The 15,236-nt window shown below is 41.4% G+C and overlaps 1 protein-coding gene across 1 annotated transcript; it reads left to right on the top strand.

The window, feature by feature from the left end:
* The first annotated feature begins 268 nt into the window (after positions 1–268).
* Positions 269–772, top strand: LOC128932433 (uncharacterized). The gene has a single exon (XM_054257996.2). The coding sequence runs from the start codon at positions 330–332 to the stop codon at positions 645–647; it is 318 nt and encodes a 105-aa protein (XP_054113971.1). The 5' UTR covers positions 269–329; the 3' UTR covers positions 648–772.
* Positions 773–15,236: the final 14,464 nt, after the last annotated feature.

Here is a 15,236-nt window from a genome sequence, read left to right as displayed (position 1 = left end):
GGCTACTATCAAAAGAATTTTACCCTCAGGCAGACAGATTGAAACAATGCAGTATTTTAGGGGAAAAAAAAGTTCTGATTTCATTTCTGAAATAGAAGTGAATTTATCTAAAGCTGAACTAAAAATCAAGTTGTGTACACCCTGAGGAAGTAACAAACAGGAAACAGAAGTTTGCCACAGAAAGTGGCCAAAACAATAAGGAAGTGACTGCAGTCAGGTGCCACGTCCCAGCAGGAGTATTTAAGGGTCCCTTGCAGAGGCAAGCATCAGACCTCCTTACCTCTCACGTCCTCCCTCCTCACTTCACCTGAGTCCTCCCTACTGATACCATGGGTTGCTGTGGTTGTGGTGGCTGCGGTGGCTGTGGTGGTGGCTGTGGTGGTGGCTGCGGTGGCTGTGGTGGTGGCTGCAGCGGTTGTGGTGGTGGCTGTGGTGGCTGCGGCGGCTGTGGCAGCTGCACCACCTGCAGGTGTTACCGGGTGGGCTGCTGCTCCAGCTGCTGCCCCTGCTGCCGCGGCTGCTGTGGAGGCTGCTGCAGCACGCCCGTGATCTGCTGCTGCCGCCGCACCTGCAGCTCGTGTGGCTGCGGCTGTGGGAAGGGCTGCTGCCAGCAAAAGTGCTGCTGCCAGAAGCAATGCTGCTGCTAGGAGGGGCACCTGCCTCTGGAAGAGGTTGCTGGATCTCCCTTGCCCATTGTAAGCCACCCCCCACCTTGCCCCGGTTCTCTTTCCATCACCGGGAGTCACGCATGTGCTCTCAAGGGCTGTAGATGTGATACCCTCCTCTCTGTCACATCGCAAATCTGTAATTTCAAAATATTGAGTGATATTGAGGTGAACAAGGAAAACCATGAAAGCAGGGGAGAGCCCAGCTCCTGCAAACAATTCACGTGAAGAAGTGGAAACTGAAAACATAGTTACTTTTATGTTTTTCTGAAATTCCTTAACACAGACTTCAGTGCCTGCCCTTCTTTTAACTGCACCATAAATTACATGCTGTTTCTACTCCATTTTCATATCCAACAGTTCCGTACCGCCAAAAATTAAATTCATAGAATAATGTACCATGTATTGATGGCTAAAGATCTCTTTTACCTTTACTTATTGTCTTGCTATAAAAGGACCTTTTGTGCTGTATAAATTCACCCAAATTAAATAAAGAAACCCTGTTGGGAAGAATTTCCTCTACTGTCAGATTCATTTCTTTTATGATCAAAGTTGTGCTAAGATGCATTATGGGCCCAATATCCAGGCCAGAAACACTTCACATGTAGAAGCAGGTCTCAGCTGGGTCTTATTTACCCAACTTCAATTTCTGTCTCACTGTTTGTGACACTCATTTCTTTGGAGTCAATGGAAATGTTATTTACTCCCAAATTGCCTACATCCCACTTCCACTCACTGTGTCAGGTCAAAGGAGCATGAACCCAATTTGAGTTGCTGACACTTCAAGAATAGCGGATGCTTTACCACAAATCAGCCTAATCCATCCCTGAAAACAATAACCTTAAAACAAATGTAATCCATTTTTTAATCTGCCTTAAATCTTTCCTTTTCTAATCCCAATTACAACTATATGACCTTAGGGCTGGGCACAGTGGTTGACGCCTGCAATCCCAGCACTTGGAAGTGGGTGAATCACCTGAGGTCAGGAGTTTGAGACTAGCCTGGCCAACATGGTGAAATCCCATCTCTACTAAAAATAGAAAAATTAGCTGAGCATGGTGGCAGGTACCTGTAATCCCAGATACTCAGGAGGCTGAGATGGGACAATTGCTTGAACCCAGGAAGCAGAGGTTGCAGTAAGCCAAGATCACGCCAGCCTGGGTGACAGAGCAAAACTTTATCTCAAAACAAAAAAAGGAAGCATATGACTTTGGATACAAAATACTTATCACAGAGGATTTTCAGAAGAGGTCACAACCAGGCCAGGCCAGCAGATATCTGCTCATGCAGAATTGGCTCTGTGCTGGGATGGGTTGAGACATATTGGGAGCAGGTGTGTATGCAGGTGCTGACAAAGTCTAAGGACCCAGATTATGCCCACCTTGAAGATGTGGAGGTTTCAATCTCTTTGTTTTCACTCCAGCATTAATCCTAGAAATGGTGATAATGGCTTAATGTTATATTTGCCAGTTTCAAAGAGTGATTAGTCACCTCATCCCCATGAGAAAAACAAAGCAAAAGTACAAAATGGATCTAAGAGGTTGATCAAGGGTCCACCATACTATTTACATGAAGTCATGAGCAGGAGCATGAAGATTTTTTAAAGTCTCTCTGCAACATGCAGATAAAGACTGAAATTACACTTAGCCAATCCAAACTAAGAATATAGCATAAGTACCTGATTGTTCATGACCCAGGAAGTTGTTCCTCATGTGTAACTAACAGAATAGAAGTTAAACAGATAGCTGGCATGGTGGCTTATGCCTGTAATCCTAGCACTTTGGGAGGCCAAGGCGGGTAGATCGCTTGAGCTCAAGGTTCAAGATCAGCCTGGGCAACATGGTGAAACCCATCTCTCCAAAAAATGCAAAAATTGGCTGGTGTGGTGGCACACACCTGAAATCCTAGCTACTTGGGTGGCTGAAGCACAAGAATCACTTTAACCCGGGGAGGTGGAGGTTGCAGTGAGCTGAGAATGTGCCACTGCACTCCAGCCTAGGTGACAGAGTGAGACTCTGTCTCAAAAAAAGAAAAATAAATAAATAAGTTACACAGAGAGAAAAGTTAAACAGAAAGAAAACATTTACATGATTGAAGAATTCAATGGCAACAACACCTAGTAAATTTAGAAATTGAAAAGAATTAATCTACACTGACTTTGTGGTATATCCTACATTTTTAATAATTTAATAATTTACTTTTAGACAGGAGAATTTCTAAAAAAAAAATTCAGGATAAACGGTGGCTTTTCTCTTTAGAAGAAGTCCAGGTATAGAAAATCCGTGTCCTCTACTGCTAGCCCATCTCAATGCACTGTTATTCACCACTTAAACATCTTCCATAAGCATGATTGAAATCTTCCCTGCTTTCGTGTTTCCTCTTGTCCTCTGTAGACCAAAGAGCAACATCTAAAGATGTGCTCAACAAAACCTTTTGTAGACCTGGTGACAGTCTCATTTCTTAAACAACTAGATCTCATGTGAACTCATTACTGTAGGGAAGGCACCAAGCCATTCATGAAGGATCCACCTTCATGATCCAAACACGTCCCACTAGGCCCCCCTCCAATATGGGAGGTCAGTCACACTTCAACATGAGATTTGGAGAGCAGAAATATGCAAACCATATCATTCTGCCCTTGGTCTCCTAAATCTCATGGCCTTCTCACAATGTAAATACAATCATTCCTTCCCAAGAGTCCCCAAAAGTGTTAACTCATTCCAGCATCAGTTCAAAATTCCAAAATCTCATCTGAGACTCAAGGAAAGTTCCTTCCTCCTATAAGCCTGTAAGAGCAAAAGCAAATTATTTACTTCCAAGACACAATACAGGCATTCAGTAAGCATCCCCATTCCAAAAGGCAGAAACTGGCAGAAAGAAAGGGGTAACAGGCCAGAAGCAAGTTCAAACACAGCAGGGCAAGGCATTAAACCTTAAAGCTCCAAAATAATGCTTGACTCCAGGTCTCCTCATACCCTGGGCATACTGGTACAAGGGGTGGGCTCCCAAGGCTTGGGCAGCTCTACCCCTGTGGCTTTGCAGAGTGCAGCCCCCATGGCTATTCTCATGGGTCATAGTTGAGTGTCTGTGGCTTTTCCAGGCTCAAGGTGTAAGCTTCTGGTGGCACTACCATTTTGGGATCTGAAGGGTGGGAGGGTGGTGGCCCCTTCCCACAGCTTCACTAGGCAATGCCCTGCTAGGGACTCTGTGTGGAATCTTGATGTGGTTTGGATATTTGTTCCACCTATATGCCATGTTGAAACATAATCCCCAATGTTGGAGGTGGGGCATTGTGGGGGGTGATTGGATCATAAGGGCAGATCCTTCATGGCTTGGTGCTGTCCTTGTGACAGTAAGTTCCTGTGAGATCAAGTTGTTTAAAAGCGTGTGGCACCTCCCCCTCCAACTCTGTCTCTTGCTCCTGCTTTTTGCAATGTGACATGCCTCCTTCCAGTTTGCTTCCTGCCGTCAGTAAAAGCTTGCTGAGGACTCCCCAGAAGCCACAGAGATGCCAGCACCATGCTTGTACAGCCTACAGAACTGTAAGCCAATTAAACTACTATCCTTTATAAATTACCCAGTCTCAGGTTTTCTTTATAGCAATGCAAGTATAGCCTATTACAGAGCTTCAACCCTACATTTCCCATCAGGACTGCCCTGGTAGAGCCCTTCTGTGAGGGCTGTACTCCCACAGTAGGCTTTTGCCCAGGAACTTAGGTTTTTTCATACATCCTCTGAAATCTAGGTGGAAGCTGCCAAGCCTCTGCATTCTGCATGCCTGCAGACTTAATACCACGTACAAACCACTAACACTTACAGCTTGTGCCATCTGGAGTGGTGGCCAGAGGTATTTCGGTTATCCTTTGAGCTGAGGCTGGAGCCAGAGTGGCCAGGATTCTGGAAGTAGTGTCCCAAGGCTGAACAGGGCAGTGGAGCCCCAGGACTGACCCCTGAAACTGTTCTTTCCTCCTAGGCCTCTGGGCCTATAATGGGAGGAGCTGTCTCAAAGAGTTCTGTAATGTTTTCAAGGCCTTTTACCCATTTTCTTGGCTATTAGCATCTGGCTTTTAGTAATGGCAGCTTCTCTAGCAAGTGGTTGCTCCATAGTCTGCCTACATTCCTCTCCTAAAAATCTGAAAATAATTTTTCCTTTTTTTTTTTTGAGATGGAGTCTTGCTCTTTTGATAGGCTGGAGTGCAGTGGTACGATCTCAGCTCACTGCAACCTCCATCTCTGGGATTCAGGCAATTCCCAGGCCTCAGCCTCCTGAGTAGCTGGGACTACAGGCGCGTGCCACCACACCCAGCCAGTTTTTCATATTTTGGTAGAGACAGGGTTTCACCTTGGCCAAGATAGTCTCAATCTCCTGACCTCATGATCCGCCCACCTTGGCTCCCAAAGTGCTGGGATTACAGGCACAAGCCACCACGCCCAGCCAACTTTTCCTTTTCTACCATACACCTAGGCTGCAAATTTTCCAAAATTTTACACTCTACTTCTCTTTTAATTAAAAGTTCCAACTTTAAGTAATTCATTTGTTTCCACATTGATCATAGGTTGTTAGAAGCAGCCAAGCCACATCTTGAGTGCTCTGCTGCTTAGAAATTAATTTTATCAGATACCTTATGTTATCACACGTAGGTTCAACCTTCCATGAATCACTAGGGCATGGATACAATGCAGCCAAGTGCTTTGCTAAGACATACAAGGGAGATCTTTACTCCAGTTCCCAATAAATTCCTCATTTCCATCTGAGACCTCGTCAGCCTGGCCTTCACTATCCATATTTCTATCAGCATTTTGGTCACAACCACTTAATTGGTCTCTAAGAAGTTCCAAACTTTTCCGCATCTTTCTCTCTTTTGCTGAGCATGATAAATTCTTCCAACCTCTGCCCATTACTCCGTTTCAAAGCTGCTTGCACACCTTTAGGTATCTTTGCTGCAACACCCCAGTCCTGGTACCAATTTTCTGTGTTAGTCCATTTTGCATTGCTATAATGGAATACCCGAGACTGGGTAATTTATAAAGAAAAGCTGATTTGGCTCACAGTTCTGCAGGCTGTACAAACATGGCAGCATCATCTGCTTCTCTTTTGGTGAGGTTTCAGAAAGCTGTTAGCCACAGTGGAAGGCACAGTGGGGAGCAGGTGTGTCACATGGTGAGAGAGAAAGCAAGAGAAAGAGGGCGGGCCCACTCTCTCTCTCTCTCTTTTTTTTAACAATTAGATCTCACCTGAGGTCATTACCATGGGGAAGGCACCAAGCCATCTGTGAGGGATCAGCCCCCATATTCCAAACACCTCCCACTAGGCCCCACCTCCAACATTGGAGGTCACACTTCAACATGAGATTTGGAGGGGACAAATACCAAAACCATATCAATCTGACAACCCAAATGTTTTTAGCTTTCAGTGGAGTTAGGAAAGGACTATAGGCTCATATCTGAACATACAACATTTATGCAATTATAATATGAACAAATAATGACTCAGATCTCATTTTCTCCACTATAATGTCCAATTTGGGGTTTGCAAGTATGATCACTCTAACAATGCCAAGCATTGAATACTCTTCTAATGATGTCAGTCAATTACACAATAAAAAAATGCAAGAATAATTTTTGGCTTCACAGCTGCTGGTGAATTGTGCACTGGCCCTATCCTCAATGATCAGTGTTGCTAACCCCAAAATTACTTACCTTGTCATCAGTTCTTAAATTAGTAAGTGAAGGAAATAAAGCATGTTCTTACAGTAAGTACATGCAGTACTTTTTTATAGAGAAAATTAAAAAGCTTAGAAAGATAGCTAGCTTGCATGAAAGTTTTTTAGCCCAGCTGTCTCATTCTAGACACATTAGAAAAGCCAAAAACACCTAACTCAGAGAGTAGTGTGGCTGCGTGAATAATAACAAAATCTCTTTCTCTAGAAACCATGGTCCCTCTTCCCCAACACAGGCAAACTCATAACGAACCACAACCAAGTATCTTGGGGTCCCATGGATGCAGAGGCATTCTAATCCTTACCCAGATGAAGATTCCAGAAATCATGTTTGAAAAATCACAGTTTTGGGACTAGCAATTCTCTTAGTGTTTTACATTCATAAAAATGGTACAATCTTCCACCTAACGAAAGGTTGAAAAAAAAAAAAGGAGAACAAAAAACGAATTGCATACTAACAGCAAACACACAGAAACAAATTTAAACCAATACCATTTACAATTGCTCCAAAAAGATGAAATACTTAGTGTAAATCTAACAAAACACGAACATAATCTGTACCCTAAAAAATCACAAAACACAGATGAAGTAAATCAAAGAAGAACTCAATAAACGCAGAGCTGCATCACATTCATGGGTTGGGGAAGACTCAACATAGTGAAGATGTCACTCCTCCCCAGATTGGTCTACAGGTTTAATGCAACTCCCAATTTCCAGTAAGAGTTTTTGTAGACATAGACAAATTTATTCTAAAACTTGCATGGGAAGGCACAGGAGCTATAATAGCTAAAAGGATTTTTTGAAGAAGAAATATTCAAGTGAGAAGAATACTCTCCCTTATTTCAGGATTATTATTCACATACGGTGATCAAGACAGTGTGAATAAAAAGAGGGACAGGCACAGCGATCAATGGAACAGAATAAAGGCTCTAGAAACAGACCAACACAAATGTGCCCAGATGATTTTTTTCTCTTTCTTTTCTTTTTCTTTCTTTCTTTTTCTTTTTTGTTTTGTTTTGTTTCCAAAGGAACAGAAACAATTCAATAGAGAAAGGATTTTCTTTTCAACAGACAATGATGGAGCAATTGGACATCCATAGGCCAAAAAAATTAAAGAATCTCAACCTAAACCTCACACTTAGACAAAAATTAACTCAAAATTGATCATAGATTTAAATATAAAACTACAAAACCTTTAGAAAAACAATATTTGGGAACTAGGACTAGGTGAGCATTTCTTAAGAGACTTAACACCAAAAGCAAAAACCATCACAGAAAAAACTGATAGAATGGATCTCACCAAAACTAAAAGTGCTTATTTTGTGAAAAAAGGAGAAGACAAACTACAGACTGTAAGAAAACACTTACAAAGAGGACATACAGCTGGCAAATAAACACATGAAAAGTTGTTCAACATCATTAGATGTTAGGAAAATGCAAATTAAACCACAATGAGATGCCACCACATACCTATCAGAAAGGCTAAAACTAAAAAAAAAGTGACAACACTAAATTCTGAGGAGGATGCAGACAAACTGGGTCGATCATACTTTGTTAGTAGGGATATAAAATGGTGTAGCTAATCTTCCTGCTACATTGACACTGTAACACATGTCAATTTATAAGATCTTGAAGTTCTTGAGGGCAGAAACCACGTGTCTTTTTGGTTTTGAATTCCCAAGTCCTTTCACAGTCTATGGCAGCAATAAATATCTGATGAGCTAATGACTTCACCCTTTTTCCAGAGGATGACACCAGGTGGTCACATCACCAAGAATCCATTTAAAGCCATTTACAAGGCCAGCGATGAGTACCAAACAGTGTCTTATGTAAGGTATATGGGCCAGACACAGAAGACCTAATACTTCCCTTCTCATTAAAGCACAAGATTCACCTGTGTCACTAAGTTTATGGCCTAAGAAATTCTACACAGAAAACTCACAAAACAGAGCAGCAAAGCTGCAAAGTTATAAACCAAAATCACAATTGTATCTTACAGGAATATTTTGAATTAAAACTGTTTTTAAAAGACACAATGTCTAAAGCATCAGAGAAAAGCAGGCCCCATAATAACAATACAATGAATTTCATTGAAAATAAAATCAATGGTTTTCACAAAGGATGTCCAAGTGACCTCTGGGAGTTTACCAAGTTTCCAGTAGTCAACAGAACAGATGATGGAAACTCAAATAATAAAGTCATCTTGAAAGCAGATATTTCTTTTCCATCGCAACCTCCACCTGGATTCAAGTGAATCTCCTGCCTCAGCCTCCTGAGTAACTGGGATTACAGGCATGCACCACTGCACCTGGCTAATTTTGTATTTTTAGTAGAGATGGGGTTTCTCCATGTTGGTCAGGCTGGTCTCAAACTCCCAATCTCAGGTGATCTGTACATCTCGGCCTCCCAAAATTACAGGCGTGAGCCACCATGCCTGGCCCCATGCTGATGCTTTTAAAAAAAACTATTATGGTGATCCCCCAATTCATTGAGAGTATTTGTTGTTACTATAATTTTTATCACTTGTTACCCCCAAAAACTGTAAATAGATACAAGCAAAACTGAGTTACCAAACCAAATAAAAACCAGGCCAAATATGTGGGCAATGAAGTACCTTTGAAAACCTTTGCAATGAAGTACCTAGAATGTCTAATCTACATGACACTTCATAATACCCTTCATTTAACTGCCTCAACAGGTTTTCAATAGTCTGGAAACTCAGCCTCCAGAGAGACATGCGCACCAGTTGCCTCCCACCAAGCCAGCATCGGCAAATGATGCCCATCCTGTGACCAGCCTGGAGATCCTTTGTTCAGTTCAACCACCAGCCTCTTGATCCTGGGGTAAAATGTTTTGCCAGCAAGACCAAAGCAAGAACAAAGAGACACAGCTCTTCCCTGGGACCCAAGGTCTTCAAAATGGCTTTTAACTATTTTTCAAGGAAGACGTTAATGGATATTCTTTTCTCTTTCAGCTATTCTGACACAAGACGGAATAAAGATTAGAAACTAACAGCCATTTAAGGAAACATAAAAAAACAGGTGTCTGGGCAACACTGCCAACCCACTAGGAGCCAGCAGGTAGGACCAAAATCTTCATCAAAGACTTCTTGATGAGAGCAATAGGATAGGAAGCTAAGCACTTCTGCCCAGAAATAACCAGCTCTGTAATTGTTCACAAGACTGGGGGAACATAGTGTGGGAGGCTATAATTACCACTGGCAGCTCTAAGAAGCCTTTTGAACCTGAGGTCAGAAAACAGCCTGGGTGTTGTAAGGCCAAAGAATCAGGATGGGTCAGAAAGACATGAGCTGGATGATATGCACTGGAGTGTGCAGACAGGGCATTGAAGGGCCACATAATATAGAGGCTTAAGGGCAAGTGACTTGTCTCACTATTTGCCTTTTTCTTAATACAGGAGTTGGTGCCCTGGAATGAACATGGATGGGAGTGGGAAGCAGCATGCTCTGGTTTTGTCCATGTCACTGTGCAGATATCTTCTTGTCAATAAGTCATTAAACCTCCATTTCCAGTAAGTCCAAGCCTCCATTTCTTCCCTTGTAAACACTGGAGGTCAGGCTCTCCTAAGGGTCCTTTTTAGCTCTTAAATTCTTAAGTGAATTCAATAAAAATACAGAATGATCCATTTTAACTAAAATGTATTCCCTGGATATATGCTTATTAAGGAGATTTATCTAAAGAGGGTAGAAGGGGTTATTTTTATTTGATCTGGATTGAAATTTTCTTTTTTATGCCCTTGATACAATATAATGTACGAAGTGATTATAGTCAAACTTCTTTTCATGGTGAGAGGTTAAGCAGATAATGCTAGAATTATAATTAATATTAATATAAGCATATAGGCCCCAATCATACTCTTAATAATCTAGACCTAAAAGAAATGGAGACTCTGAACTTGCAAATAAAGCCTATGTTCACAGGTAGGAATAGTTAAATAGTTAATAATTGAATAACAGTTAATACTTATTGAGAGCATACATACATATATATCAATCTCATTTAACTCTGATGACAACCATGATAAATCATTATCATGACTCAGATTTTACAAAGAGAAGAACTGAAATTCAGGGAAACCAAATAAGCTGCCAAAATTGCAAGTCTTCAGAGGTATGGAGGTGGAATTTGAATAAACACTTGAGAGATTGTACAGCTCACACTCTTTGTTCCTGTACTGTAAACACCAGCAGAGTCACAGAAACAGTGTTCCTGAATAAAAACGGGCAAAATGACAGGGTGGGAACAACTAGGCACCTGTATATATTTTAGCAGTAACTACTAGCATTGTTCATTCTTTTTGGATAAGGAGAATCAACTTGTCAGGAAATAATTGAAGGACAACTCTTGATTTGAGCTGTGTCAGCTTACTATTACACAAAAAGTAGTAGAAAAACAGACACCAGGTTCTAAACTAGGACAGGATGACTTTCCATTTGTACCTCAGCTAGTCCTCACCCTCTTTCTTTTCTCACTACCATTTGTATCTTCTCTTCCTCCCCCAACCTGTGATGTAAGAAGTTGGATTCTTTCATGACAAAAATATTCCATCCAGCTTCTTGATCCATGTTATCCCGGTGTTCTATACAAAATCCTAGAATCATCATCAACAAAGTGCTGGACCATTATCCATGATGATGAGGTTGCTCACATCACTTGAACAAGTGGATCATATTGGGTAAGTGGCTGATGGTAAAAGCCATTTCAGGAAGGAAAGCAATGGAACCACCAGCAGGGAGGGCAGACATCCGCACTGGGAAATGAGTCATAGGGACCCAATTTTATCATCCCTTGGAAGAGACTCAAAGAAATTTTATTTAGGATATCTGCGTCTAGTTCACTCAATCATTTCCTTGTTAAATTGCTAAAAATAAATAAATAAGAGGAAAAAAAAGGAGAGACAGAGTACCTACCACCTGCTGGCTTTGTGCCAGAAGTTTAGACAAGTCCCCATCATTCAGTAAAAGAGAGTATTTGAATGTTTTTATCCACACATACAGTTTAGTGTACAATTCTATGGTTTTTTTGTAAATTTGCAAAATTCACTATTTAATTTCAAAATATATATGTTTTTTATATGGAGTCTTGCACTGTCACCCAGGCTAGATAGAGTGCAGTGGCATGATCTCAGTTCACTGCAACTCCCACCTCCCAGGTTCAAGCAATTCTCCTGCCTCAGCCTCCTGAGTAGCTGGGATTACAGGCATGCACCACCACACCTGGCTAATTTTTTGTGTTTTTAGTGGAGACGGGATTTCACTATGTTAGCCAGGCTGGTCTTGAACACCTAACCTCGTGATCCACCCGCCTCGGCCTCCCAAAGTGCTGGGATTACAGGCTTGAGCCACTGCGCCCAGCCTATTTTTTTATATGGAGTCTTGCACTGTCACCCAGGCTAGATAGAATGCAGTGGCATGATCTCAGTTCACTGCAACTCCCACCTCCCAGGCTCAAGCAATTCTCCTGCCTCAGCCTCCTGAGTAGCTGGGATTACAGGCATGCACCACACCTGGTTAATTTTTTGTGTTTTTAGTGGAGACGGGATTTCACTATGTTAGCCAGGCTGGTCTTGAACACCTAACCTCGTGATCTACCCACCTCGGCCTCCCAAAGTTCTGTAATTACAGGCGTGATTGCAGGCCCAGAATATTTTTATCATCCCATAAAGAAATCTTGAACCCATTAGTAGTCATCTCCTATTCCTCCCTCCTCACAGGCCCTGGAAACCACTCCTCGGTATTTTGTCTCTTTGGATTTGCCTATTCTGAACGCTTCACAGAAATGGAAACATAAATACGTGGCCATTCGTATTTGGCTTCATTCACTTAACAGAATGGTTTCAAGGTTCATCCATGATGCAGCATCAGTCAGTGCATTATTCCTTTATAGGCTGAATGATATTCCATTGTATGGCCATACCATTTATCAGTGGATGGATTTGGATTGTTCCCACTTTTTGGCTCCTGTAAATAATGCAGCTATGAACACTTGTACATACAAGTTTCTGTGTCAATGTATGTTTTTATTCCTCTTGGATATATGCCTAGCAGTGGAATTGCTGGGTCATATGGCAACTCTATATTTAACTTTCTGAGGAGCTGCCAGGCTGTTCTCTAAAGCGGCTGCATCATTTTGCATCCCCATCTGCAATGTGTGAGGACTCCAATTTTTCCACATCCTTGCTAACTAACACTTGTCGTCCATCTTTTTGATGATAGCCATCCCAGTTGGTGCAAAGTGGTATCTCGTTTTTGATTTGTACTTATCTAACGACGAATGATGTTGAACATTTTATCATGGGCTTATTGGCCATTTGTATATCTTTTTCAGGAAAATGCCTATTCATATTCTTTGCTCATTTTTTTTTTTTTAGTTTGGTTGTCTTTTTATCATTAAGTGGTGGAAGGTGCTTCCTACAAAGGTATATAAAGGAATATATTACATATTATATTAACCCAAGTTTGAAATACATGCTTAAAATTTAAGTGTAACATCCTTATCTTACAATTTGGGTAATTTATAAATTGGTATTTAGGAAGCTGGACTCCTTTCACAGTTATTATTTAAAAAAGAGACATAAGAAATGCTTAAGCCTTAGGCTGGGCATGATGGCTCACGCCCAACATTTTGGAAGGCTGAGGCAGGCAGATTACTTGACGTCAAGAGTTCGAGACCATCCTGGCCAACATGGTGAAACCCCGTTTCTACTAAAAATACAAAAATTAGCTGGGCATAGTGGCATGCACCTGTAATCCTAGCTACTCAGGAGGCTGAGGCAGGAAAATTGCTTGAACCCGGGAGGCGAAGGTTGCAGTGAGCTGAGATTGTGCCACTGAACTCCAGCCTGGGCAACAGAGCAAGACTCCGTTTCAAAAAAAAGAAAGAAAAAAAAGTGCTAAAATCTCTACAAATAAAAAATGAGATAAATGGTAAAAAAAAAAAAAAAAAAAAAAAGTGGCAAATAAATTTAGATTTCAATACAGGAGATAAGCATCTCTCAAGTGAATGAATGAATGTACAGTTGGAAGCCTGAAAGGGGGTGGGGGACACGCTGAAAGAAGAGCATTTTTTTCAGCTTGAAAGAGTCAATGAATGAATGAATGTACAGTTGGAAGCCTAAAAGGGGGTGGGGAACAAGCTGAAAGAAGAGCATTTTTTTTTCTGCGTTCCGAACAGATTCTACTACTGTCAAATGATCCCCCATGCTTCCTCAAAAGCTGTGGTAAGTTTTGCACAGGTGAGGGCAGGAGAAAGGGGATAGTTGCTGATGGACACCATTTTCTCTGTATTCTCCACACTGATCTTGCCATGGATCACTGCTGGGCACCAGCTCACGCACATCACTGATAACCGGGATGGAAAAAGAAGTGCCAACTTTCATACATCCAACTGGACAGTGATCTGATACTGCAATCTCAATTATGTTCAAGAGCTTCTAGGGGCCATCAGCTGCTTGAACACTGAACTTGTATAAAAGTTGAACCATGAGGCCACAGAAGCAGTCAAAGGTTCTGGGAGGTTCACTTAAATCAGAACATTCTTCTGTATGTGGATGTAAACCTCTAGCAACCTAGCTCGGTTCAGGGGACTATCCAACAGCATCAGCAAACTCTGGTGGGAGTAAATGATTACTTTCTGAAGAACCTATGGTGAACCCAGGCTCGAACCCTTGTAGTTAAGACACAATGCCATGCATGGGATCACAATACATTTTCTTGGGGATTTCTAAAGCAATCAAATGGGCAACTCTTTCTGGCTCTTCCTTATTAAAACTTTCCACTAAATCATCATGCTCACCCAGTGAATTACCACTTTAATCCCTGCAGTTACCTCACATAAATGACTAAACTTCATATCAGCACTAACAGCCGAAGTGCTTTTCCAGGAGAGGCTGCTTGGACAGCCTCTAGGATAGAGTATTCTAGAATACTGGCACTTTTGGTGCTTTGTCTGCAACAGAGAGCTACTGCCTACAAATACACTACTCTTGGCCTATTCATTCCCCCCCCTCCCACTCAGTCTCCTAACTTCCACCCATTCTACGACCTCTATCACCACCTCTTCATTGTAAGAGCTCCCCTGTCCGTTTTAAAATATATATATCCATCTAACTTCTAGTGGTCCTTTATATCTTTTGTGAATTTTTGAAACTTTGAAGCTGTAAACATTCTATGCTGCAAGATATCCTACCATTGTTTAGCGTCCCCTACCCCTTTTTTTGGAGACAGGATCTCACTCTCTCACCCAGGCTGAAGTACAGTGATGTAATCCTGGCTCACCACAACCTCAGCCTAGTGGGCTCAAGTGACTCTCCCACCTCAGCCTCCCAAGTAGCTGAGACTACAGGCGTGTGCCACCATGCCCAGCCTGTTTGGGCTCTTGATATAAGCTTCATATCCTTGACTTCTAAATTTCTATAAGAAATGTAGAATAAAAACTGGACTTTCTCTCTAGCACTACTCCCAATAACTTCCCCCTGTAGTTTAAAAATTTTATCAACATCCAATATTTACACAAAAACTAAACCAGAGAAATACTATGAAAGCACACGTTTATATTTTCCTAACATTGGTTTAGTAAAGGGTTTCTTAAGCATGAATTCAAAGATAGAAATTACAGAAAAGATTGCCTTTGGTACCAAATAAACAACAACAAAAAAGTTATAGAAAAGATGGACAGATTTAACTTTACACAAATATAAAACTTCACATATAAAAATCAAAACAGAATATTCAAACATGCAAAATATATAACAGTGGTTTTACTACAAGAAGGTCTAAAAACAATTTTTAAAACATGAGTATACTAGGGAAGAGAAGTAAATCCCATGAAAA

The sequence above is a fragment of the Callithrix jacchus genome, chromosome 6 (assembly GCF_049354715.1).
Source record: "Callithrix jacchus isolate 240 chromosome 6, calJac240_pri, whole genome shotgun sequence".
Classification (NCBI taxonomy): domain Eukaryota; kingdom Metazoa; phylum Chordata; class Mammalia; order Primates; family Cebidae; genus Callithrix; species Callithrix jacchus.
Note: the sequence above shows the minus strand (reverse complement) of the source record. Positions and strands in the feature narration are given on the sequence as shown.

Bases quoted from the DNA above. Each gene is read 5' to 3' on its own strand.
- LOC128932433 (XM_054257996.2), top strand. From the start codon at position 330: ATGGGTTGCTGTGGTTGTGGTGGCTGCGGTGGCTGTGGTGGTGGCTGT.